At 34.0% G+C, this 26,768-nt stretch overlaps 1 protein-coding gene across 1 annotated transcript in view; it reads left to right on the forward strand.

The window, feature by feature from the left end:
• The window catches only part of COL19A1 (collagen type XIX alpha 1 chain), a 407,957-nt gene that overhangs the window by 323,802 nt on the left and 57,387 nt on the right, over positions 1 to 26,768 (forward strand). The window contains exons 23-34 of the mRNA XM_074237299.1: positions 5,898 to 5,951; positions 6,539 to 6,628; positions 7,282 to 7,326; positions 7,432 to 7,509; positions 11,453 to 11,488; positions 11,594 to 11,638; positions 11,727 to 11,780; positions 12,955 to 12,996; positions 18,522 to 18,626; positions 18,960 to 19,013; positions 19,271 to 19,324; positions 23,491 to 23,544. Of these exons, the coding sequence (XP_074093400.1) occupies positions 5,898 to 5,951; positions 6,539 to 6,628; positions 7,282 to 7,326; positions 7,432 to 7,509; positions 11,453 to 11,488; positions 11,594 to 11,638; positions 11,727 to 11,780; positions 12,955 to 12,996; positions 18,522 to 18,626; positions 18,960 to 19,013; positions 19,271 to 19,324; positions 23,491 to 23,544 (711 nt within the window). The remainder of the gene's footprint in view (positions 1 to 5,897; positions 5,952 to 6,538; positions 6,629 to 7,281; positions 7,327 to 7,431; positions 7,510 to 11,452; positions 11,489 to 11,593; positions 11,639 to 11,726; positions 11,781 to 12,954; positions 12,997 to 18,521; positions 18,627 to 18,959; positions 19,014 to 19,270; positions 19,325 to 23,490; positions 23,545 to 26,768) is intronic.

Raw genomic sequence — 26,768 nt, forward strand, 5'->3', positions numbered from 1 at the left:
AACTTTACTATTGGATTTATTCTATAAAGGTATCACAAGAAGAAAAGACCTATTTTAGAACAATATTCACTAATATATTAGCTATAGGGTCCTGGACCCCACTGTCCTTCACTTACTCCTCATTTCTAGCCATTTCTTCTCTGGTCTTAATAACCACTTAGGTCAAGAATAACAAATGGCCAGATTAATGCCACTATTATTCCTATAACTTTTGGAATAGTGATTTTTTTCTTGATCACCACTTCCCAGTGTGTGTATTCTCTCTAGTTATCTTATTAGCTCCTTGAATGTAGGGGCTTTGTTTGCTTTTTGCATTTGTATCTCCAATCATTAAGACAGTTTTTGGCACATAATAAGTGCTTAATGATTCTATTTTATTCATTCACATTCATAGCATAAAATCTGTAGGCAGATCTGAAGGTAGAGCTGAAAATATGACCAAAAAATAGCTGAATAAAATTTGATGCATGAATATAATAAAACATTTAATTGTATAATGAATGAGGCAAATGGAAAGTTCAAAGAGGGCAGCTAGGTAGTACAGTGGATACAGCACCGGCCCTGGAGTCAGGAGTACCTGGGTTCAAATTCGGTCTCAGCTGTGTGGCCTTGGGCAAGCCACTTAATCCCATTTGCCTTGCAAAAACCTTAAAAAGAAAAGAAAGAAAAGTTCAAAGAGATTGGAAGAAATATACAGATGAAAAGTAAAGAAAGTAGTCAAAAGAATGATTAAAAATCAACTACAACCATTTAAATTAAAAAAAATGTTAAGAAGCCGCAAATCACAGATTATATTGTTCATCATTAAAATTAAAACTCACTGCCCTTCTTTCTTTTAACAAATGATAAATAATCAAAGTATAGGCAAAAATCTGTAAATCATTCATTAAATTTTTTAAGTGTTTTCATTGATTACAGTTTGGTTTTTATCAGTTTTGTTTAAAGTTTGTCAATATAATAAATTAAAAAGTAATACAAGATAATGCTCTTCTACTTTATGACTCTACTACTTTCACACATGTTCTAGCTTCAGTTTTTGTTTGGACTGTTTTGTCCCCAGCATAAATCTCACTCACAGCATTCTAATTTGTCAACTATTCATAATATCCTAAATAATTTTAAGAATTAATTAATCCATTTTGTGCATATAAAAAGTTTGCAAAATTAATTCTAGTATGTTATTTTTTAACTGGCACATCATTCTGCGTGGCATTTCAGTCTATTGTTTTTCTGGTTTGGAGTTTGGCTTTTTTTGTGACTTTTTTTTTTGAGATTAATGCTCCCTACCTTCCCCTACTGGAACATTCATTCACTTGATAACATGGATGTTTTGACTTTTTCCATTTCAGACCCAGGTCAGTTCTCCTTTCCTAAGGATACTATTCCTATTTCTGTAGGTTCCCATATTGGTACAGAACTCAGTTCTAACATCTTATCATCTCAAAATGCCCAAGATCCAGTAATGCACCAGTCTTAAACTCTTCTAGTACAGAAACAACAGTACTCATTCATTGTTGATAAATTTTTTGTAAAGGAGGGGTCAATTTGACCTAAAGGACTTTTATGCAGATACATTTAAAGAGTTAAAGCCTAAAAGCTAATCTGTAATATATTTATAATTCAGACAACTTTCTATGCACATTTATAGGCAGAACTTTTTACAAAGGGGAAAAAAAGGAGATTCATTAAATAGTTGCCATTTGCCTTTCAGATGTTTTCAGTTTCTTCTCTTTTTGTCATTCCTTGCAGTAGTATCAGGAAAGTATATTTGACAATAAAATATGTGTTATAAGAAAGGAAGAGAATAAAATATTGATAGGGGTACAGTGAAGTAGTTGAAAAATGGCAGAGTGTTTTATACAATAAATAATGCTGATGGGGAGACCATGGCAACTTTATTTGATTCCTGTGACCTTTGAATTTTTTTACTTTAATCTTTGAAAGCTATGGAAGCTTAATAAATGATGTCATTTATTAGGATTTTTTCATTGTTTATTATGGTCCTATAAAATCAATCCAACATTGGGCTTGGTATTGGCAGTCATAGACTTGCTGTCAAAAACCTGTTCCATTTTAATTAATTATTGGTTGAGTAACTATGACCAGATTTCTTCACCTCTCTAGTCCTCAGTTACCATCTTTAAAATGAAGGGTCTGAGAAAGATGATCTTTAAGATCCCTTTCATCTCTAAATCCTATGATTATATGGTATATTTACATGAAAACAAAATATCTAGAATATGGAAGTTTAAGTGTTCTTCCTGGTTGTTTTTTACTCAATTGAATTTTCTGTGAGATTAGTTAGCTGAGTTATAATAATGCTGACTGAGTGATATCAAACATGCAAGTTGTTATATAGTAGAATAACAATTTTTGTTGAAAGAAAATGATTATGAGAGAAGTGGGAAAATGGCATTTGGATCAGAAGACAAAACTTTGTAGCTACTAAGGAGATAGAAAATTAGAAAAATATTATTTATTTAATTTATCCAAGGATTTAGTGACTAATCCATGAAATATTATTAGCTTTATCATATCATCCAAAATATTCCATCTTCTCTCTACCAATTGGTTACTATTCAGATAGACTGAACAATTAGGATTTATCTCTATTTAAATTTAACCTTATTGTTATTTTATTTACAGGGAGAAACTGGTATAAAAGGATCACCAGGAGAGAGAAGGTAATTTTATTACCCTTTTTCATTTCTCATCTACAAACTCATACAAACTTCATGCTGTTTTGAATATTAAGTAATCATTTTTGGCCTTTCTAACAATATATTTAGGGTGAACCTGGAGATCCTGGTCCCCCTGGACTTGTAGGAAATCCTGGAATTAAGGTATATAAAATTATAATTGAGATAAAATGAAAAAAAACATATGTTCTCATTTTCTATTTAAAGCAAAAGATGTAGGTTTGTCACTCATTCTACATACATATATATAAGTATATATATATATATATATATGCTACATATATATGAATTTATAATGCTTTCCATGGTATGACTGTTCAACTCATTTGTTATTCTCACTATATCTTTCCCTACAACATAATTTTGATGTTTTGAGGATTTCAAAATTGTATTTGCCACTGAATACCTAAAAGTCAAAAGAATCAAGAGGGACAACCCTTTAGTTTCAAACCTTAAAGTGATTTTTTTTTCCTACCAGGAAGGGAAACTTAAATGACTTGATGTCTATATCAATTAACTAGCTTCCAAATTCTGGAAATCTAAGTGTAGGAACCTTTTTTGCAGAAGTGTCCCAGCTGCTAGAAGCTGTTGAGTGAGTGTAGAGGAAATTAGCAAAGAATATTCCCTTTTGGTGGGTAAGTTATATAACCCAAGCATCCTTGATTTAGATAATAGATCTCTTTAAATGGAAGTGATTATAAAGGGTCCCTCTAAGTTTAATGTATACCAAACTGCCATCAAGGGACAGTAGTATCTGTGACAATCATGCATTCCTATAGACCAAGAAATTCTGAAGTAATCACAAAAGGTGCCCCTGAACTCATTATATGTATTAGAGGTTATGTTTAAATGCAGTATCTTTTTTGGACTAAAATACATATCAACTTCCTATACAGGGTCAGGAAGGACCAGCAGGCTCTATGGGACCCAGAGGACCTCCAGGAAATATTGTAAGCTTAGAAGATATCTGTATTTCCAATTTAACAAAATGAGAAAAAAAATGTACTAAAAGCTTTGAAAACAAGCTTGCAATAATCCCATCAAAAACAAAAAAAAAAGTTACAGAGAATTTTAAGAACTTTTCATGTGACCACTTTATTTTATATTTTCTGAAGCATATGATTTTCAGACGGAACAGGATATGAGTCATCACGCCTGCTAAACGTTTTTGCACCTGCTCCCTTGGAGTCAGTAACCAATTGAGACACAAGATCCTTTTGAATATCATTAGCTTATTTAAGAATTCTTTAGAACTACTATTAATTAAATGTTGGTTTTAGACTTCTAGGATATGAAGAAGGAACAATCATGTAAGATTAAGTAATGTTGCCACAGGATTGAAAGAAAAATATGCTGGTGCGGTTACTGGCCACTATATCTTAGTCTCAAAGAAGTGCTTACATGAGCAAAAAAGGCACTAAAATATTTCTTGCATCAACATAATCATTTAGAACAACAAAAATATCATTAAAGTCATAATCACAGAATTTACAGTTAAGAAGGACCTCAGTTAATCCAACTAATATTAGAAAGCAACCACAACTCTAATATACTTTATAAATGGCATTTGATTCTGTCTTGAAGATCTCAAAAGAAGTAAAATCTGCCATTTGGGTTCTAGAAGATGGTACATGAATTGGACAGTTTTTCATCCTGCATTTTTTAACTACTTTGGTGTTTTGATGAAGTTTTGAAAAGGATAAACTTAAAACTTTCTATATAAGTTACAGAATTATTCATGTGCTCTTATTTTGTAAGCATATCTATTATTTACTGGATATCTCTTGCTTATTTCTTTCAAATAATTCAAGGCACTTGTATCTAGTGAGAATTGCCAAATACTGCCATGGGAGAAGGAGAAGGAAATAAAGTAGGAACATCAAGGGAGGTTATTAGGGAAAGTGAAATTAGGAAAAGGCGAAGAGTATCTGTTACAGAGCACAAATGCAATTTCTAATATTAAAAGCACTCCATCTACTTCATTATCCCCCCAAAACTGTTCTTCCTAGCAATAGTGTTGAAACAATGAATGTTTTGAATGAACTTTGGGTAATGGATATATTTCCCCAGCTGGAGCCGGAGCTCAATAGTCCATAATTTATTATGGTGATCTAGACTCATGTTACCTTGGTCATGTAACATGAGAAAAGCATTTTATTAACTTTGTCACCTGATAACACAAAACACTAATTTGATAATAACATTAGAAAATAGCAAAATGGAAGAGATTAAAAAGGAAAGTGGGGTGGCCAGAGGAGAGACAGAGAAAAAGAAGGAGGAAAATGCAACACATTCAATTTTAATCAATGTAAAGCATGGAAACAAAGTAAAGACTAGCAGACTGCTTTCTGGGGAGGGGGGAAGCGAGGTTTTGGGAAAATTGTAAAATTCAAAATATTACAAAAAGTGATGGGAAAAACTTACTATTGTATGTAATTGGAAAACAAATAAAATATTTATATTAAAATAAAAAAGAGGAGGATGAAAGGAAGAGAAAAATAAGCAGAAAATTTAAAAAAAGATAATGAAAGATAAATACAAACTAAGCAAGAAAAGAAATAGAAAGCATGAAAGGAAAAAGAGAGAAGACACAGAGAGAGATAGAGAAAGAGGGAGGAAAAAGAGAAAAAGGGAAGAGAAAGGAAGGAAGAAAACACAAATAAATATATAATATAGATGAATATAAGATGAATAGGAAATAATTAATGGAGGGAAGGCATTAGAATTAAGAGGGGTTGAAGACTTCCAAAAATAAAAGCAAAAAAGGAAGAAAAGTCAGTATATGAAATACCTAGAGGATGCAAAGATTCCTATCATTTTTCTTTCCTAAGGATTGTTGTTATATGTTATAATCAATTCCTCTTGAACCAGTCTCCCTTTGTGCCTCTGTCCATGCTGTGACTATGTTCCAATGCATTTGTTTTCATTTTGTCTTGGGCAGAAATTTCTATAAGAGGAGATTGAGTTCTGTTTCCTCTTTTATCAGTTTACTTATTGACTGTTTCCACCAGGCCTCACCTGAACCAGTGGGTAAAATACTCCCACTAGAATTCTCTTACCTAACTCAACGGTCCCCAAATAATCGAATTTCTCAATATTTCTTTTATTAACATAATATTCTTACTATTAAGAATGAATAAAATTATGCATTAGAATTATTTTTCATTAATTTGTTTCCTCTATTTTGGTATTGCCAAGGGATTACCAGGAGAACATGGTATTCCAGGAAAACAAGGCATTAAAGGAGAAAAGGTAAGGTTTCAATTTTTTTTAATGTATTATGTACTTTGATATATTTGAAAGATACAGAAAGTCTTCTTTTGGGAAAATGAAAAAACAGAATTGGATAGGACTGGCTTTCCTTAATATGTATAACATAAAAAAATCCACAGACAAATTGAACTGAGGATCTGTGAAATTTGATAATCATTTCTGCCTCTGTTACTAAAACAGTACATTAATAAGAAGTAATTTAATCTGGAACTGGGTCTCTTTTTACTGATCTTTACATGGGGATGTTAATACTGTATATAGATATTAATGTTGATTGGTTACTTTTAAATTATTTCTTCTAATATGTTATAGAGCTATTATCCAACTAAACATATTTGAAAACGTTTGCATAACAATGCCACTATGTCCACATGAAATAACAATAATAATGATGATGATGGTGATGATGATATTTATAGAACTTTAAGATTTGCAAAGCAAACAAAGATAGAGACAAGCAATAGAAAGACAGAGACAGACATTAGTCAGGAGCTTAATGTAATCTACTAGCTTCTTTAAAAAATTATTTAAATAATCACTATATAATTATTTTCTACCTTTTGTAGGGAGATCCTGGTGGAATTATAGGACCTCCTGGGTTTCCGGGTCCAAAAGGTGAAGCAGGTCCTCCAGGGATAAGCCTTCCTGGTGAACCAGTAAGAATGATTCTTAAAATTCATATTTCCCTTCATGAAATCACTGTATAATTATATATATACATATACATATATATGTATATATATATATATATTTCTAGTTCTTATGGACAAGTCAATGTGTATAACCTTATTTCATCCTTTAGATGATAAGTAAGCCTTTTAGGGTGCTACTTTTATGCCTGTTATATCCAGAAATACTGCAGAATCTTGAAGCTTTCACCAAAAAGTCCAACAGACAATGAATGTGGAGAGTCATTTCAGAAAAAATATCAAGTTTAGGTTAAGGTCTAGGAGGACATGGGCAATTCTGTATATTATAAATTTTAAGTAGTTATATATAGCATCTCTAATTTATAATTCTTTTTGTAACATCTCTAGAGTTAGTAACATAAATTCCTACTAATAAGATGTATGCTTTATTAGATATGTTTTCATTCTAAACTAAAAACATGAATTCCATCTTTTGAAAAATCATTCCAATCTGTAGATTGCTTAAATCTTAGTTCCCTATTCCTTACCTTCCTTAAAGGCAAAAGTTCATATACTTGGGATAATGATCAAAGTGACATTTTAGAAATTGACTTTCTAGCATCTTTGAGTCTTTAAGGATATAAAAATAGTGTTCACCTACTTGCTTCTTCATTCTTTAGGGCTTGGATGGAATTCCTGGAACACCTGGTCCACGAGGACCAAAGGTATGGAAATCATAAAGCCAATACATTAAAAGAAATAGACAAAATATGGCAGCAAAAGTATGTTTTCCTTGAGATATATATTAGTGGAAATCTCTTATTACACAGGGTGAAAGAGGACTGCCAGGTGTTCATGGACTCCCTGGTGACATTGGGCCTCCAGGAACAGGAATTCCTGGTCAACCAGTAAGTAAAATGAACAGAATGCTTTTGTGAACTTTTATACCAATAGTATATGTTTCCTGATATTATCTTATTTTTTTCGACCATATACAAGCCATTTAAGGATACCTGGTCACTTTCCCTGGTCCCTAAACTGAGTTCATAGAGACTGAAATCATAGAAGGGACCTACAGATGTCACTTTAAGTCTAATCATCTATCTGACGCTTGAATCCACTCAGTTTATTTTCTGGTTGAAAAGGTGATCTCATCTGATAGATGAGACTAGTTTCACTAAAAAATTGCTTATATCAGGGACCTTCCTGATTACCGTCACAGTATAGTTTCTAGAAAGAATGGATTGTCAGGGAAAAAGAGATGATTACAAACTCAAGGAAAAGAGGGGAGATGGTATTCACAGAAATTTGAAGTAATGTATGAAATATGTTGGAGAAAGGAATGAAATTGAATATGTCTATGAAATTGGCCTGAACAAGGTGAAAGCAATAGAGATTATGGAAAAAATATTCTCTTTAGGGTAGCAAATTTCTGAACATAGAAAGAAGAAGGGGCATGTATACAGTGGGATTTGATTCTATCAACAAGTTTTTAAGGATTTACACTGTGCCAGGGACTATGCTAGGCTCAGAAGATTCAAAGACAAAAATGAAATAATTTTTACTTTCAAGAAGTTTGTATTCTATCAGGAGAACTAATGTGTACACATAGAAGTCTATACAAAGTAATTAGGAAGGGAGAACTAGCTCTGGAGGAGATTAGGAAAAGTCTCACCTATGGGGATGTTGTGGGAGGGGAGGATTTTAGCTGAGCTTTTGAAGGAAATGGATTTCATCAGATGACGATGAGGAGGGAGTGAAACCCAGGCATGGGAAATGGCAAAATCAAAGGCATGGAACAGGTGATAGAATATCGTGTGTGAAGAACAGGAAACGACCATGAAGGGGAATGATGTAAAGTAATCCAAGAAAGGTAGGGTGAAGCCAGGTGAGAAAGGTATAGAGAGTATATATATATATATATATATATTTAATGTAAGGGGGAATAGTGAGCCAACTGGAGCAGGGAGTGATATGGAAAGCTGGTATATTTATTCAAGGAAAAATGACCTTCTAAGACCTAAAGCTAAAGGTTCTGATAATGTCTATCTTTATCCACTATGGGATTCGACAGTCACTTTCTTTCAGGTAAAATAAAGGTAAAAGAAACCAGTTAGTGCTCAATTGTGTCCAATTCTTTGTGACCCCTCCCCTTTTAGGATTTTCTTAGCAAAGATACTGGAGTGATTTTTGTTTCCTTCTCCAGCTCCATTTACAAATGAGGAAACTGAGGCAAAGGGAGTTAAATGACTTGCCCAGGGTCACACAGCTAGTGTGTGGCTAATTTGATTTGAACTCAGGAGCATGTGTCTTCCTGACTGCAGGTCTGGTACTCTATCATCGTGCCACCAAACTGCCCAAAAGAAACTTACCTTAAAAAATTTATAATGGGGGCAGCTAGGTGGCACAGTGGATATGGCACTGGCCCTGGAGTCAGGAGTACCTGGGTTCAAATCCAGACTCAGACACTTAATAATTACCTAGCTGTATGGCCTTGGGCAAGCCACTTAACCCCATTTGCCTTGCAAAAAAATGATAAAAAAATTTATGATGACAACTATGAAACATTACAAAACACTTCAATAATAGCATGGGTGCTGAAAGTAGAGAGAAGGGGGATAAAGCTGGTTCTCCTCCTCTGGAGAGTATCAACCCTTAGCAACCTCACCAGCTCCCAGCACATATCACTCGTACAAGAAAGCACATTTTCTGTGTTCTAACCCCAAATAGGCTGACCCAGAGTAAAATAGAAACTCCTGTAGCAAACTGATATCTCTTAGCAGTTGATCAGCTCTCCAACATCCAAGGAATCTCTGATACTGATTCTTAAAGTGCACAGGTTATTTACTTTGTCCAGGAACAATTGATAAGAACATAGTTAAAGCAGTATAATCTATATAGTTGTTCTTCCTCTGCTGAATGCATTCACTCTTGCTTCCTTTTGACCTTTTTTGTCAGTTTCTTTCCAATAAAAGCTCTGCTGTCTGATTATATAGCAGCTGTACCTTCAAGCAAGTACATATGGGTTTGCTTGCTTCTTGGCTGCCATCTCATCCTAGACTTTCCCTATTGTCAGTAGTAATGGATTCATATCAATGACACTTAATTATAATAAATTTAAAAGTTCTTATTTTAAATGGAAGTAATAAAATTATTAAGCACTACTAGAAATAGTTTCCACGTAAGAGTTTTAGCAGTTGGGAAAGAGTAGCAAAAACGTTTTAAAATTACTCTTAAAAACACATAGAATTTGAAAACAAAGGAAAGATGAATAAAAATTTTTAACCATATTCTTTTTGGAAATAGTCCTTTATTGAATTTATCAAGAGATTTAAAGATGGGGGGGTGGTGGTAGTTAGAAAGGACAACAATGAAGTTATCTGTTCTGTCAGGTAATTAATTTCCAGAGAGAGAGAGAATATACGATACAGCTGGAAACAGAAGATTTACAAAGGAAGTGGTAGTTTTGGGAATTATAGTTTTGAGCATTCTTAGCCAAAGATAAAAATAAAAAGGAAAAGAGAAAAAAGGTAATAAAAATCAAATTGATAGAAAAAAAGGAGCTTGAAATAGTGAAGAGAAAATTAGCCTTAGAATAGGGAAGTTCTGGGTTTGAGTCCTGCTCCTTATATAGGATAGCTCTGGGTAAGCCCCTTAACTTGTCAGTGCCCTAAGACTATACATTACAGAGAAACTGCCAATCTACTTTGGGAGATACATGATGTTGCTTGTGCCAGACACAAACTTTTTTGGGCGGGGGGGGCTGTTTTATTTTTGCTTCTGTATCTCCAGTGAAAAGGGAAGGAAAGAGAAAGCAAGTGAAGGGAAGAGCTGGGAAAAAGGAAGGAAAGGAAGGGAAAGAAGAGAATGGAAGGAGAGGGAAGAGATGGAAGGGAATTCAAAGGAAAGGAAGAAAAGAACAGAAGACTGCTATCCAGATGTATCCTCTATATATCCTCTAAGGATGATCTGCCCGTGTTCAGTTGGCATTATTGTAGGATCAAGGAAAAATCCAAATAATTAAAAAATTTAAACAAACCTTGAGCCTCCTTTTAGTTATCCTAAATTCTAAACTTCTAAAATTAGAAAAAATGATTGATTTAAGTTTTACTTTGAATAGCAGTTTTTAAAAGCAGTAAGGAGAGGCAGATCTGGGTCCAGATCTGGAGCTGGAAGGGACCTCAGAATCCACTGAGAATGAGACCTGAGGGCTGTGAGCTGCAGGAAGATTAAATAGCTTGCCTAGAATCACACAGGTATCAGAGGTAGGATTTGAACTCAAAAGTCAATGTTCTCACCTCTCTGTAAGCAGTATCCAATGTAACAAACTTTTACTGCAGAACCCATAGATGAGTGGCGAAGTGGATAGAGCACTAGAACTGGCGTCAGTAAAACCTAAGTTCAAATAGGGTCTCAGACATTTACTACCTGTGTGAGTCACTTAATCATGTTTGCCTCAGTTTCCTCATCTGTAAAGTGGATTGAAGAAGGAAATGGATAACCACTCCAGTATCTTTGCAAAGAAAACTCCAAATGGGGTCATGAAGAGTCAGACACAACTGAAACAATAGAAATACAACTGTTGATTGAATAGCCATATTTATCCTGAAAAGAATGGAAAATAGTGTGAATAGTGATTTTTTTCTTAACATCTCAATATCTCATTTGCAACATGTGTTTGATTTATAGGGTGGGTTTTTGAACTATATGGAGATTTTGTTAAATCTTCTAGAAAGTTATTAAATTCAACTAAATTCAATAACTGATATATATATATATATGAGATATCTAATAAATACCTATCTTTTTTTCAAAAAAGAGAAATCTGATTGATCATGTTTTCATTTCTAGGGACTGAGAGGACCCTCTGGAGAGCCAGGTATTCAGGTAGAATACTTACTAAGTCATTTGGTTAAGTAAATATAGTATGTTTAATAGAAAGTAATTGTCAGAAGACTCCTATCATAAATAATCATTTCTCTATCTTCTCAGGGTCCTAGAGGCCTCCCTGGATTACCAGGAACACCAGGAACTGATGTAAGTATTAAGTTTGCATTCTAATATTTTCATTGAGCCTATCATATGAGGAATTTTCTAGATGATCTTTTCTTTTTTTTTTTTTTAGGGAGCTCCAGGGAAAGATGGGAAACCAGGAATGCCAGGTCCCCCAGGTGACCCTGTATGTATACAAACTGAACCTGGGTTTTGTTTTTGAAATGTTTAGGTTTTCACACAAAAGCCAAGGAGTTCTATCAGAGTATACAGATTTTTATCTTCACAACTAATTAGACTTTTCCTTGCTGCCTGGTGGTTTTGTTTGCTCCCATTATTTTAGAGAGAAAAATTAGACTGAATCAGCATTGTTTTGTGATAAACATTCATTTTCTAGGGTTTGTAATTCAGCTAGAAAAGTTTGACCCCAGTTGAATTTGGCCATTTAATATCTCAATCCAATAGCAATTATAGTCAAAATATATGTAGAAGTTTGACCCTTCCTAGTGCTGGCTGCTTAATAAATCTCATTATTTTCTAAACAAAACTTACAGGTAACTAGCCTGGATTATTGTATGCATTCATGAATGCTAATACTTTAAGAGGTGGAAATGACTGTGATAATTGGAAACAGTAAATTTTATTGTAGATCCTTATTTTCAGGTACGAGAAAATATTCTTGAATAGCATGAATATCAGCATTTCTATATGTGAAGGCCATATAGAACATAGCAATCAATTAGTAATTTTGAATGATGAAGCCTCCATCTGACTCCACAGCCATACAGACCATACAAATCTCTCACCTTTCCACACTGAACCCTTTCTCACTTAATGAGCTAAATGTGGTTATAAATTTGGTCCTAATGAGTGAATCGCCTTGTAAACTTGTAAAAATCTATTTTAGCTCATAGAATCATTATGCTAAAGGACATTTTAAGGTGTAAACAAAAATAAAATAAGGGTTTGCCAATATGTATCTCCCTCTCAATTTGGCTTCATTAGGAAATAAAAGTAAAGAGAATTAATGCAAAAATTCTCTCACTTTCGAAACAGCCAACACAACTACTTTTCAATGGAATATTTTTTCTCTCTTTCTAAATAAGCTTTTCTTTGTAATCCAGATTATTCAGTAGTAGTATATAGGGGCATTATCCCAGGAAGAATATTTTCAGAAAAGGGTAATTTTTTCTCAATAAAATTCTTGGTTCTCTCTCATGTGAAATGCTTAAATTAAATGATATGTGACCTTAAAATGACATTTATTCTGATGGCATGGATATAGGAAACTTATAAATTTGGGGCAGATTCTAGTGTTGATTTTTTTCAGGTGTATTTATTTATCTCTGTTCTTATTACAGATTGCACTTCCTCTTTTGGGAGATATTGGTGCTATGTTGAAGGTAATCTATACTTATGTAAGATTATCTGTTTCTATTCATGTCTAAGGAAATAGCCTGGACATTCTTACAAGATGGAGCTTGTTTGGTCTCATCAACACCATTAAATTTAAAAGGTTGGATATGGAAATATACATCAATGTATATACATATATATATATATATAAAATAAATGATAAATATTGCTCATCATATTTTGTGCCTTCTTTTGGGAAAGGTACCATAGACCCAACACTAAAATAAGTTATTGGAAAAAGAGATAGTAACTTTAGAGACCCTGAATAGATTGTTTTTGTCAAAATGAATTTTTTTCCTAACAAATCTCTTTGCAGTATTTTCTTAAAAGCAAGTTACCTTGTCCCCTTATGGGAAGCATTATCCCATTTGCTATACTTGTCCTGAGAAAGTACAATCTAATAAGGAATAAAACCCAAATACAGATAAATAGAAAATCTGTGTGAATTTTAAAATTAGAAAACAAGTGGTAAATGAGGTCAGAGAAGGAATGTTAATCACAGTTTGTTTTTTACAAAACACCTTAAGGCACCAACATATCATATCAATGACTGTATAAAAAGAGGATAGAGGGGGATGGGTAGGTGGCTCAGTGGATAGAGCCCTGGCCCTGGAGTCAGGAGTACCTGGGTTCAGATCTGGTCTCAGACACTTAATAATTACCTAGCTGTGTGACCTTGGGCAAGTCACTTAACCCCATTGCTTTGCAGAAACCTTAAAAAAAAGAGGATAGAGTACTAGCAAACATAGCAACCAGCTAATTATTAATTTGGATGGAAATCATTTTCTCCATCTGCAAATTCAGAGTCAAAATGAAATCTGAATTTTTACTCTGACACTTGCCCTGTTCTTCTCCTTAACAACATATTAAGTATGTTGGAGCTACTTAATGTAAAAAATAATCTATGTCTGTACCCATGTGTTATGAGGAAAAAGCAAGGGGATTGGTGCCATAGGTGAGGGTTATATAGCTCTGATAAATATCAGGGTTATAGTCATAGAAATAGCAGTTCTCTATATATATGCTATTAAGTATTGTTAACTAAACCACAGCATCAGGTTAATGATCCAGTAATGAGAGGAGTGTTCTTTCCCTAATATTGTATGTGCATTTTTATTGAAGTTAAAAAAAAACACCAGAAGGCTGTTAGGTGACCCAGTTGATAGAGTGTTGGGCCTGGAGTCAGGAAAACTCATCTTCCTAAATTTAAATCTGGCCTCAAACACTTAGAAGCTTTGTGACCCAGACCTTCAGTTCCTCATCCGTAAAATGACCGGGAGAAGGAAAATGAAAAGCATTCCAGTATTTTTGCCATCCAAATGGGGGTCAACAAACAGACTCAACTGAAGACTAAACAACAACAATAACTATCAGGAGTTTTTAATTCTCAATAATCAAAAGCTGTCATTAATACATAAAAACAGTTTTAAAAGAAGAGTTTTTAAAATGGCATCATATACATTCTATTTTTTTGCTAATTGACCCTTTGCATCATTAAGTTTGCTTCCTTCATTAGCATGGTTAGTTCTGAGTAAAACAGATTGATTTTATCACTCCCATAGAGGTACATAGATAAAGCTTTTCAGGGGGACAAGAATTCATTGGCCAGGGGGGCAGGCAACTGGTTGGCCCTAGTGCATAGAGTACTGGCCCTGGAGTCAGGAGGACCTGAGTTCAAATTCATCCTCAGACACTTAATACTTGCCTTGCTGTGTGACCTTGAGCAAGTTACTTAACCCCATTGTCTTAAATAAAAATTTTTTTAATTTAAAAAAAAAAGAATTCAGTGACCATTCCTTTGGCCTTCATCATAAAGTCTCTGTGTTTCTTAATCCATCCAGTCTCACAAGTGCATGTGTATTACTACTCTTGACTTCATTAGATCTATGAGTTTAAATAAGAACAAATTTCAGTAAATGCCCTCATAAAGCACTTTGTAGGAGGCATGTGGCAAGAATGAGAGAAAATAGATAGCTAAAATTGTGTGTTGAGAATTTCTTGCTGACATCTCTTGAAAAGAGAAGCAGCATGTCACAGTGCCTAGAGAGTGGACCCCAAAGTCAGGAAGACTTGGGTTCAAGTCCTAAATCTAATACTAATTGGCCAGATGAGGCAGAGCATTAATTCTTAAATTAACTTAATCTTTCAATACCCCTAGGCAATCCTCTTAGGCAGTAAGGAGAAGAGATGCCAATCTGCATTGGTGAAAATTATCATTGGAATGACAAGTTCCATTAAAAAGGATAAGACAGTCCTTGGATGTTTCTGATGAATCGTCTAGGGGAAGTTTAAGAAAATAGATGGACAAGAGTCCTGAAGACCAAAATAAGATGGAAATTAGATAGATAGATAGATAGATAGATAGATAGATAGATAGATAGACAGACAGACAGACAGACAGACAGACAGACAGATAGATAGATAGATAGATAGATAGATAGATAGATAGATAGATAGATAGATGAGCTGGTAAAGGGAGTTGCTCTAAAGATGAAATAAAGAGACGGCTAGGTGGCGCAGTGGATAAAGCATCGGCCCTGGAGCCAGGAGTACCTGGGTTCAAATCCTATCTCAGACACTTAATAATTACCTAGTTGTGTGGCCTTGGGCAAGCCACTTAACCCCATTTGCCTTGCAAAAAAAAACAACTAAAGATGAAATAAAGAGTCATTGGGGTGTCCAAGTTTCAGGAGCACTTCACTAATATGAGGTACTCACTGCCTGTACTGTATTCCTATTAACAAAAACATGGTCAAGGCTCTAGAAACAAATACTTGATAGAGAAATGCATCATTCTAAAAGAACCCCCTAAGGAACCTCAAAGACAGACATAATAGCAAATTATCAAAAAATATAAAAGAATGATATAAATAAAAATAATTTATGAATACTAATATAAATCTTTTTGGAGGAGGTAATTTGGTAGTTTGGATTTTTTGAAAGAAAAATAGAAAAATAATAAGTAGCTAAAGACAAAATTTAATGGCACAAATAAACCTGAGATAAGGATTTATAGACTTTAGCACTAACTAGCCATATGACTGAGAATATAATCTTTCTGAGTCTTAGTTCCCTCATTTGTAAATTTAAACTTTGGGTAGATGATTTCTTAAGTTCCTTGAATAAGCTTTTGAATTCTTTTATTATAAAACAGTTTAATGGATTGAATAGTAAATCCTTCCTCTTTACCTATAGTATATCAAGTCAACAAGAAATTCTTAAGAATCTATCACAACAAACAAGGACTGTGCTAAGCATAGTGTGTTATAATTAATAATAACTAAATGTAATAGGAGCATCATATGTTTAATATGAAATCTCTTCTGAACATTAAAGGTTGATGGTATAAAGAGATAATGAAATCTTTTTTAATAGAATCTCTGAGTTGGAAGATACTAAGTCATTTGACTCAATTTCCCTCCCAAGTCAGGAATCTCCTCTAGGAAGTCCCTGATATGCTCAGCTAGCTCTTCTTGAACACTATTAATGACTAGGAATTCACTTCTTTTAAAAATCATTTCTTCTTTAATATATATAATTACTAGAAATCCTTCCTTATATTAAACTAAAATCTATCTCTCTACAATTTTTACCCCTCCTTTCCTCTACAATAATTTGTTTTTTATTAGGACAGACCTGAAAATATTTGAAACCATATGTCATTCCTTTTACCCAAGTTTTCTCTTCTCTAAGCTGAACATTCCATTTCTGCTCTTTTCCCAGATTTTAAATGAACTTTTTTGTCCTGTCACCTAGAAAACTATGTACCTCTCTTAAGTTCTCCTAGTCTTCATTTTTTTTGTTGTTGAGTCACTTCAATCCTACATGACTCTTCATGACCCAATTTGAAGTTTTCTTGTCAAAGATACTGGAGTGGTTTGCATTTCTTTCTCCATCTCCTTTTATAGATGAGAAAATTGAGGCAAGCAGTGACTTACCCAGGGTCACACAGTAGTAAATGTCTGAGACAGGATTTGAACTCCTGATTCCAAGCCCAGTACTTTTCCCACTGCACCATCTTAATTGCCCTTATTCTTAATTTTACTTACTATTATATAGTATTGCATATTTATGATTGTATTGTATCACTAAAGTCTGTTCCTCCTACCCTACCCTCAGATCATCTAGAAGGAACTGTGAATTCTGTAGTAGCAGAGAGCATGAGTTAATTATCTTTGAATTTCATAAAGCATCTAAGACTTTTGTATTGCATGTACTATGCAGTTAAATAATTGGATATTTCAAAGATTCATGTGGGTAGTCTATTTACCAGTGTAGATCATAACCCATCCTTTCTGAACTTGACTAGCCTTGTTCTTAGAGAACAGACACAGATGCCTTTGATGTGTACTCATTAATACATGATGTTGCATGAGAGTTTTCTAGCAGCTCTGCCTTGTTGTTGATTCATATTAAGCTAATAGTCAATGAAAGCTCCCGGGGGTGGGGGTTTCAGAGAGAAGGAGAGGGTAAGAAAAGAGAATAAGGGGAGGGAGGGAGAGAGACACAGAGAGACACAGAAAGACTGAGAGAGAGAGAGAGAGAGAGAGAGAGAGAGAGAGAGAGAAGGAAGAAACAGAGATAAGAGAAATAGAGACAGAGAATAGAAACAGAGACACATACAGAGAAGTCAGTAAGCACTTATTAAAAACCTAAGCTAAATTGAAATTGTGCTATGTGGAAGACTCAAGTGAAAAAGTGAACTAGCTCCTCCCCTCAAGTAAATCATATCCTAATGGTATACAGATATTGGCATAGAAAACGTGTATATAAATCAAAAGCAGAGTAACCAGGAAGGGGAAGGTACTAGAATCCATGGAGATCAAGAAAAAACTTCCCTCAGTAGATGACACTTGAACTAAGTCTTTAAAGAAAATAAGGATTACAATATGTAGAACTTTGGAGTTAGAGCTTATCCAAAACATGAATGAAACCCTATGAGATGAGTGTTGTGGCTTAGGAACAGAAAACAGACCAAGTTTGTTGGATCAAAGGACATGAGAGGAAGTATAAGAAGACTGGAAAGCCAGCATCCAATCATAAGGAGGTTTAGCATTAAAATATAAGTTCCTACTAAACTAAATCTAAAAGTAATTGAAATGCAAATAAACTGGTTTTTGAAAAAGAGAAAGGTGGAAACCAAAAGCTGGTGGCAAATTAGTACTTAGAAAAGGAATCAATTAAGCAAAAGAAAGAGAATTTCCTTAAAATTCTAATCAGTTTTTGGATATTATGCAATAATCCAATGTCACACTAACAGTTATTTCCCAAATAAATTCCTCTCCTGATAAGCAAATTTATTTTCAAGTCACATTCTTTTTTTTTCCCAAATAACTGAATAGTTTTGAAAGGAGAAAATCTTTCATCATAAGCTTTTTTTCATATATTCTAGATTTTTGGCAGCAGCAACCTTTAGCCTTTATTACTAAATTGAAATAGAAACCAGATTCTGAGGGACTTGACCAGAATGTGCATGATTTAAAGTCACTAGACTTTTATACATTCCTAACAGAATGTTTGTGGAAGCTGTCATCCAAGTATCCCAGGGTTAAAAATTGCCAAAGGAGAGGAAGGAGGAGCTGGGGAACCTGGAAGAAATTATTATGCAACAGGGAAGGTAAGCATGGAAATGATCTCAGAGCACTTTCCATTTCTCTCCTGCCCTTACTATAGTCTAATTAGTATTATTTTTGTTTGTATATTTTTTTTATCTCATCTTACTACACTGTAAGCTCATGAAGGAAACACTGCATCTCATTTATCTTTGTATATTTGTCAGCACTTAAAATACTGTTGTAAATAATATTCATTTAATAAGTATATGTTGAATTGAATTATACATAGTAGGGATTTAATAAATATTATTGAATGAATGCATCCTGTATATATGCCTTTTATGGATTATGTATATAACAGTTCCCATAATATGTATTATTAATTTTCTCTTCAGGGCGATACTGGGCCAAGAGGCCCTCCAGGAATCCCTGGCAGAGAAGGACCAAAGGTAAGGGATCTTTTTTTTTTAACCTTTTCTCTTCCTCTGGTCCAGATCCTTAATTCAGGGAAAAAAGATAGAGGCATATAGAAGCTACATGAGTTGTTATGTAGGAACAATAACTTAAATGGAGACTAAACTGGTATGTTAATAGAGGTTGAGTCTGGCTCTTCTTTGCAATCTGGTCAATAGTACATTCAAAGCCATATTCTTTTAGTGTTTGATGGAAAACAGTAGAGTGATTGTTAAATATTATGTCTTCATAGGGAAGCAAAGGTGAGCGTGGATATTCTGGATTACCTGGTGAAAAGGGCGATGAGGTAAAACAATTATTCTTATTTTAATTACATTTTTTTGTTATTCCTAATAATTGTCTCTTTATTACTGAAACACTAGCAATATGTAAGACACTACTCAATATGGAGTTCCTTTCCAATAGGTTCTTTTACAGCCCATGTTAAACTGCTAACAAAGAACTAAAAAGATAAAGATCTTCATATGTCTGTGAGTTTCAGAACCTTTTTTACTAACTGATTTTTCATATATAAAAAAGTGTTGATGTTTACTGCTAGCTTTTCCATTCCAAACATGAAGAAAATTGAATCATTGAGTAAAATAACCAATTGAAGGTCAAATATGGTTTTGAGATAATGTCTTAGAATTTTTGCTATGGGCCACAGTGATCCTCAGAATGCAATTCTGTCCTTGTATAATTCACATTAACTCTTAGAAAAACCAATTAGGATGACAAATTATTATTTATTTAGGCAGTTTTGAAACTAATAATTCTTAATGAAAATAAGTAAACCATCTGGCATATGCTAACCTTGATGCTTAGTGTAGGAAGCCAGCATTCCATGAAACAGATTGGTTTTTACAGGTGAATCCACCTATCATTTATGCCACCATAGTCATCTATACTTTGTTCATATTACATGGAATTATCATGAATTAATTTTTCATTTCTATTGATGCTATTTGGGAAGGATGTTGTTCTGAATTCATGTCCAGGGGTAAGGGTTTTTTTATTTTTATTTTTACTCATAAATAAAGTACTAAAAGTATTTTATTTTCAAAATAAGAGTAAACAAGTTTGTACATTCTTAAATTCTGTAGAAGACTGCACCAAAGTGCAATAACAGTAACAGATTTTAAATGGTCCAACAGCTTTTAACTGCCTAGATTCAAGAGGTAGATTTTGGAAGCAATTGAAAAGGTAATAAGAGAAAGGCCAGGAAATAATTGGAATTTGGTTTTTTAAAGAGGCTTCAAGGTAAATTCATTAAAAGTTAATTTTTATTGATTCTGTAGGGTACTTTGCTCTCTTTGTGGACTAAAAAAAGCTATTGTATGTTGTTCCACTAGAAACAGCTACTACTTCTAATATATTGCATAAAAAGACCACAATATAGAACACAATATAATCCTCATTCAAGATTCTACACAAAGCTATTAATGAATTAAGTGATTCTAGTGGTTTCAAGTTACCAGCTTCCCAAGTGTGGACATCACAAATCAAACAGAACCAATCTATTAATTCAGCTTTCCCCTGATTATTCTTGGCCATGATCAGAAATTATAATTTCTAAAAATGAATTTTTTTAGCAAAGTAATATAGCTTATGCATCCTATCATTGCAGCAATGTGGTATAGTGGTTTAAAAGCTAGTCTTTGAGAAAGGAATTCTCTAGGTTCAAGCCCTACTTCTGATACTTAGAAGATTCTTACTTAGCCATGTGGCCATGGATGAGCAAATATTTAGATATCTAAATTCTTGATATGTACTGATTAGGGAGGTTTTCCAATGATGGTTCCCACAAGTGATGAAATCAGGAACTTTAAACATTATTCTCAACCACCATCACCATCCCAATCTATTAGATAAATAGAAGATTTATCTAATGTGAACATCATTTGTTTAGCTGAAAAAATCTCAGTCCAGTTACAAAGTATTTTTATACTTTCAAGTCTTCTGATCTCCATTGCTGCTTCTTCCTCTGACTGAGGATACTTTTAGAGAGAAGTTACACATCTATTGCTTATGGCAAAGTGACTTCATTTGTCCAATGTTCATGATTTACATTTTTGCAAAATTTATTGCAAATACCAAGGGAACAACTTGTTAGAAACTGGTAGAGGACAGACACACCTCTCTCAACACAATTGACTCACTTGGTGCTCAAGGCTTACTAAGCATGTTTTCAGGATAATATGGATAATTAAGATATGGGGAGTACTGTCAGCCATGAATTATTACAATGGGAAATAAATATTCACTAGACAATTACTGAGGCAAGACTTATGAGCTCAAAATATCCATGCAATGAAGGGCCATAGTTCTGATGATCCCTCGATGGACATATAGTAAATTTTAATTTCTACTTATACTTGGTACTCTGTGCTAAATGGAGTGCCCTACTACCTATGATGTATTTGTCTTCCTCAATGACCAGCTTGTCTCCTAAAATTATCTTATTGCCCTTTATGAATCCACTGTAATTTCTATCTCTGCTACAACATTTCAGATTGTTCAGAGAAAGACTGCTGAGAATGTATTTTTTTATTTATGGGCTGCAGTTTATTTTAAAGTTTAATGTGGTCATCAAAGGTTAATGAGCCCCAAGCTTATAAATTAGAAAATCTCAGGACTCATTCGGCAGCTCTAGACTGATACAATGGTCAGGAAAGAATTATGCGTGAAATGGAATGCACATATACAACTTTGTAGGAATATGAGGATTTTTAAAAGAGCCCTCTGTGATATTCATGTTGCCTAAGCCATAAATAGCATCTTTTCAAAGGAAAAAATTTCTTTTGTTATATTAAGAAGATTGATAATGTATTAAAAAGATACAAAAAATTGTTCTTAGTTTGGTAAAATGCATTATTATACTGTGAAAGATACAGGATGTCCCAGAAGGCATAATACAGTTTTAAGTTATTAAAGATTTCAACTACATAAGATATTTAGTATATCTTATATAGTAGGAATCATTAACTGAATTTTGAATCTGGTCTGGGTCTCAGTTTCTCTTTCTCCCCTTCTTCTTCCCAATGTCTGTCTGTCTGTCTGTCTGTCTGTCTGTCTGTCTCTCTCTCTCTCTCTCACTCTGCCCCTACTCCCTCTCTTGCTTCCTTCCTTTCTTGCTCCTTCCCTCAGTATTATTATATCATAATATTTCAGTTTTAAGGAATCTTAGAGGTTATCTAGTCCAAGCCTCTCCTTTTACAGATGATAGAACTGAGACCTAGAAAGGTTATGTGACTTTACAATGATGTTATGTATTATGAAAAACAATCAATAGAAAAAAAATAATTACAGGAATTGCTACTTCATCTATTTTTGCCTTTATGCATACATACACACACACACACACACACACACACACACACACAGACACACACACACACACACACATATATATATATATGTATTAGCTCAGTTGGTATAGACTAATTAGCAAAACATTCATACACATGCTCATGTAAACTTTATAAAACTCTATTTAGTAGTTAAGAATAGATATTATTATCCTCCATTTTATAGTTGAGTAAAATGAGGTTCAGATAATTTAAATAAAAATGTCATTTTTAGTTGGGTTCAGCTACCAAATGCAATACAACAGTACAGGGAAATAGGTAATATTTAAGATCCATTTCAAGAATTCTTGGTTTCTATGATCCTCCAGTCCTAAAAAAATTCTGAAGTGTTCTGTGAATGATCAAAGAAAAATCAGATTGTGGTAGCTATAACTTTAGTTCTAGGTATATTTCCTTGCGTGCATACTATTTTTTTGGTTAAATTATGGCTAGTATGAAGTTTTTGATTTAAAAAGACTGAAGTAGAGTAACCTCATGCAGGCATGAGTCTTTCATTATTGAAAGTCTTGAAACACAAGCTGTACCATTTATAGAGTCATAGATATAGAGCTCAAAAGACCATTAGAGGGTAGCTAGGTGGTACAGTGAATAGAGTACTGGCCCTGGAGTCAGGAGGATCTGAGTTCAAATTCAAACTCAGACATTTAATAGTTACATAGCTGTATGACCTTGGGCAAGTCACTTAACCCCATTGCCTTGCCAAAAAAAATAACTAAATATTTTTAAAAAACAAGGAATATTAGACCCTAGCAAGTCCAACCACTTCATTTTACAGATGAGGAAACTGGGACATAAGGAGGTTAATTACTTGACCAAAATCACACAGATAGTAAAATATCCGGAATGGAATTTAACTCAAATCTTTTTTATTCCAAATCCATTATTCCTTCTACTACACCAGATGAGATTTATACTTCTAAATGCGATTAGGCTAGATGACCTCTGAGGTACCTTCCAATTCTAAGATTCCATATTTCTGTAACTTGATTATCTAGAATATTTTTTCCCTGACTACAAGAGATAGTAAAAATCTTTATAGGAAATACAATGAGTATGGTGTTTTTACAGCTATAATTATTTTATGCTAAAATTATGTTCATTTCAGGGTCTTCAAGGAATTCCAGGCACCCCAGGAGCCCCAGGACCTATTGGACCTGCTGTAAGTGTTAGGTGTAACTATTCTTTGTTTCACACACTATTTTCTAATGCAGACAGGCATGCATATAATATGGGACCACTTGCTCCAGCTAGATGGAGACAATGGGAGAGCATCAGCTCTGAAGTCATTTCAAATCTGAACTCAGCCACTTACTAGCTGTGTGATATTGGGCAAGTCATTTAACCCAGATTGCCTCATATCCAGGGCTTTCTCCAATTGTCTTGATTCCTATCTACCACTGAACTTATATGTTCTGGAGGAGAAAGTGAGGCTGATGACTCAGCATAGCATCCCTCTCCCTCAAATCCAATTCATGTTCTTGCATTGGCATCCCTTTCCTGATGTCATATTCTTTTTTTCAAGAACAAAGGACAAACATCCCTTCCTCCATGGTCCCACACTAGTTCTTAGTATTATTTGCCATCCTTCTGAATATTTAGGCACTCATCTGTTTATAGAATAAGAATTTTGTCCATACTTCAACCTCATATTCAGCAAACTCTTGTTAAACACTTGATGTATTCTAGTCCTAACTAGGAAATAGATTATTCAAAGTCAAGCTAGGAAGACCTCAAAAGTCAACAACCAATCTAGGAGTGATAGCAGCCTCTCATGGAAGTCTTTTCCACTCTCCACAGCTCTCCTTCCAGGCTCAGCTCATGTCCTCCCTTCTCCATGAAGTCTCCCGTTGTTTATTTGATCTCCCCTGAACCATTATATTCTAATATCTACTATCAATTTAATTCTCAATTGTATATAATTTTCCATAGTGTAAGTTAGTCTTGACTCTAGACATCACTTTTGACCAAGGACAGGTACAAATTTTGTGGTCCCTCGCAGTGCTCAACCCATGAATGAGCAAATAGTGGGTAAGAGATTAGTGACTGGTTGACCAATTTCTACCCATTCATTTTTAATGTTCACTTTCTCACTGGGTCTTGAGCAGTCACTACTGCAAAGTAACTTAACTGATTTTAAGATGTTTTTAAAAACAAAAAAACAACAACCTAACTTGGTGCTGCCCACAAATTAGGTGTTCCATAAAAGCTTTCTCAACTGAATTCCCATAATCCATAGCTTCATTTATCCTGCAAGTTATATAGTGTTCCTCATGCAATATGCATTGTGATGAGCACTTTTCTCTCACAATATTGCAGAAAGTCTTTAATTCAGGTATTATCCCTGTTCCTCACCAGTAAAGTTACTGCTTTTTGAAGATAAATTAGTAATTGGATTGGGTGAGCTGAGAAGAGAATTTTTCTATTTTATCCTTAAAACATTAAAGGAGAAACTGTGTTCTGTGTCAGCACAATCCCAGTAACCTAGAAACTTTGTTCTAGGTCTATACCACCTGAGCAAAGTCCAGTGGTTCTATGGGAATGATTGTTTTTGTATATAGAAACGGTCATGTCATTCCTTACCTCAAAAATCTTCAGTGGATAGCAATTGGCTGTCAAATAATCAAACTCCTTTGACTCTTCAGACTCCATAGAATCTGAAACAATCCTCCTTTCTAGATTTAAATTGTATTATTCCTCTTCATTCACTCTTTGCTTCAGCCAAATTAGTCTTTTCTTTGTTCTCCAATTCATCTTCTCATTTTTCCTAAATGCCTAGAATATTTCCCTTTTTTCTGGCCAATCTTCCTTGCCCTTTTTTCCTGCTTAATCCTTATTCATATTTTACTTCAAATTTAATTCATACTTATACCTTAAAGACAAATTCAAATGCTACCCCCTACCTCATCTCCTAGCTTGCTAATATTTTCTCTAATCAATCCCCACATTGTTTTGAAACTCTTTTAGCTTGTAATATTGTGTTATTGTTAAGACTCCAGAAGAGAAGAGAGACACTATTTTATCTAAATTTTGTGCTTATTCCACTGTCTAGCATAGTGTTCTTCATACTTAATGTAATAAATAAATGTTTTTCATCACTTATACAAAAATATCCATAGCAGCTCTGTTTATAGTGGCAAAGAATTGGAAATCGAGGGAATGTCAATCAATTGGGGAATGGTTAAACAAACTGTGATATATGTGTGTGATGGAACACTATTGTTCTATTAGAAATCAGGAGGGATGGGATTTCAGAGAAGCCTGGAAAGACTTGCATGAATTGATGCTGAATGAGATGAACAGAACCGAAAGAACACTATACACCATAACAGCAACATGGGGGTGATAATCAACCTTAATGGACTTGCTCATTCCATCAGTGCAATAATCAGGGACAATTTTAGGCTATCTGTGATGGAGAATACCATCTGTATTCAAAGAAAGAACTATGGAGTTTAAACGAAGACCTAAGATTATTAAATTCAATTTTTTTTAAAAAGTTTTCTTATGTATTACATAATTTTCCTATCCAATATTTTATTTCTTCCTCAAGGATATTTTTTTTTTCTCAACACATTCAATTTTGATCAATGCATATCATGGAAATAATGTAAAGATTATCAAATTGCCTTCTGTTGGAGGAGAGGTAAGGGAAGATAGGGGAAAATTGTAAAATTTAAAACATTACAAAATGATTGGTAGAAATTACTATTGTATATAATTGGAAAACAAATAAAATATTTATAGAATTTTTTAAAACCTAAAAAATAAATAAAATGTTTGTTTTTATTGGGGTAGCAGTAGATTAGGATTATGCTATGAGTGACATAGATTTATAATCCTTCTGAGTTCTCTGAGGCTCTTAGGGTTGTGTATGTTGGCCATAGCTTATGTTTCAAAGTCACTTATGCTTTCCACACAATCATCATAGTCCCAGCCTTAACCCAAACATAAGCCACTGAAAATTATGTCAGCATTAAATGTGAAGGGACAGGCTACTAAAGGAATTGTGGGAAATGTGGCTTTTATACTCACAAGAAAGACTAAAGTTAGTTTTTATTTTCTGTTGATACGATGCTGCTCATATAACCCATTACAGAAATCATTAATTCTCCAGTTTCTTGAAGTATTTAAAAAGTTGATAGCCCATTTAGGAAGACATAATGGGTAATGTTATGCAAATTACTATTTAAACAGCAAGGCTAAATTCTTAACTGTATCAAAAGGTTCCAATTAAGGTCACTAAATATTGTTGGCCAAGGTGAAGAAAGCAGCCACAAAATACAAATTTTACCATTTGAAGGCTTATCAGTGGCATGCAGCCACTCTGTCGGCCAGAAGAAATGTAAACTTTTAGGACTGATTTAATTAGAACCAAATGACCTT

The sequence above is a fragment of the Macrotis lagotis genome, chromosome 5, assembly GCF_037893015.1.
Source record: "Macrotis lagotis isolate mMagLag1 chromosome 5, bilby.v1.9.chrom.fasta, whole genome shotgun sequence".
Lineage (NCBI taxonomy): Eukaryota > Metazoa > Chordata > Mammalia > Peramelemorphia > Peramelidae > Macrotis > Macrotis lagotis.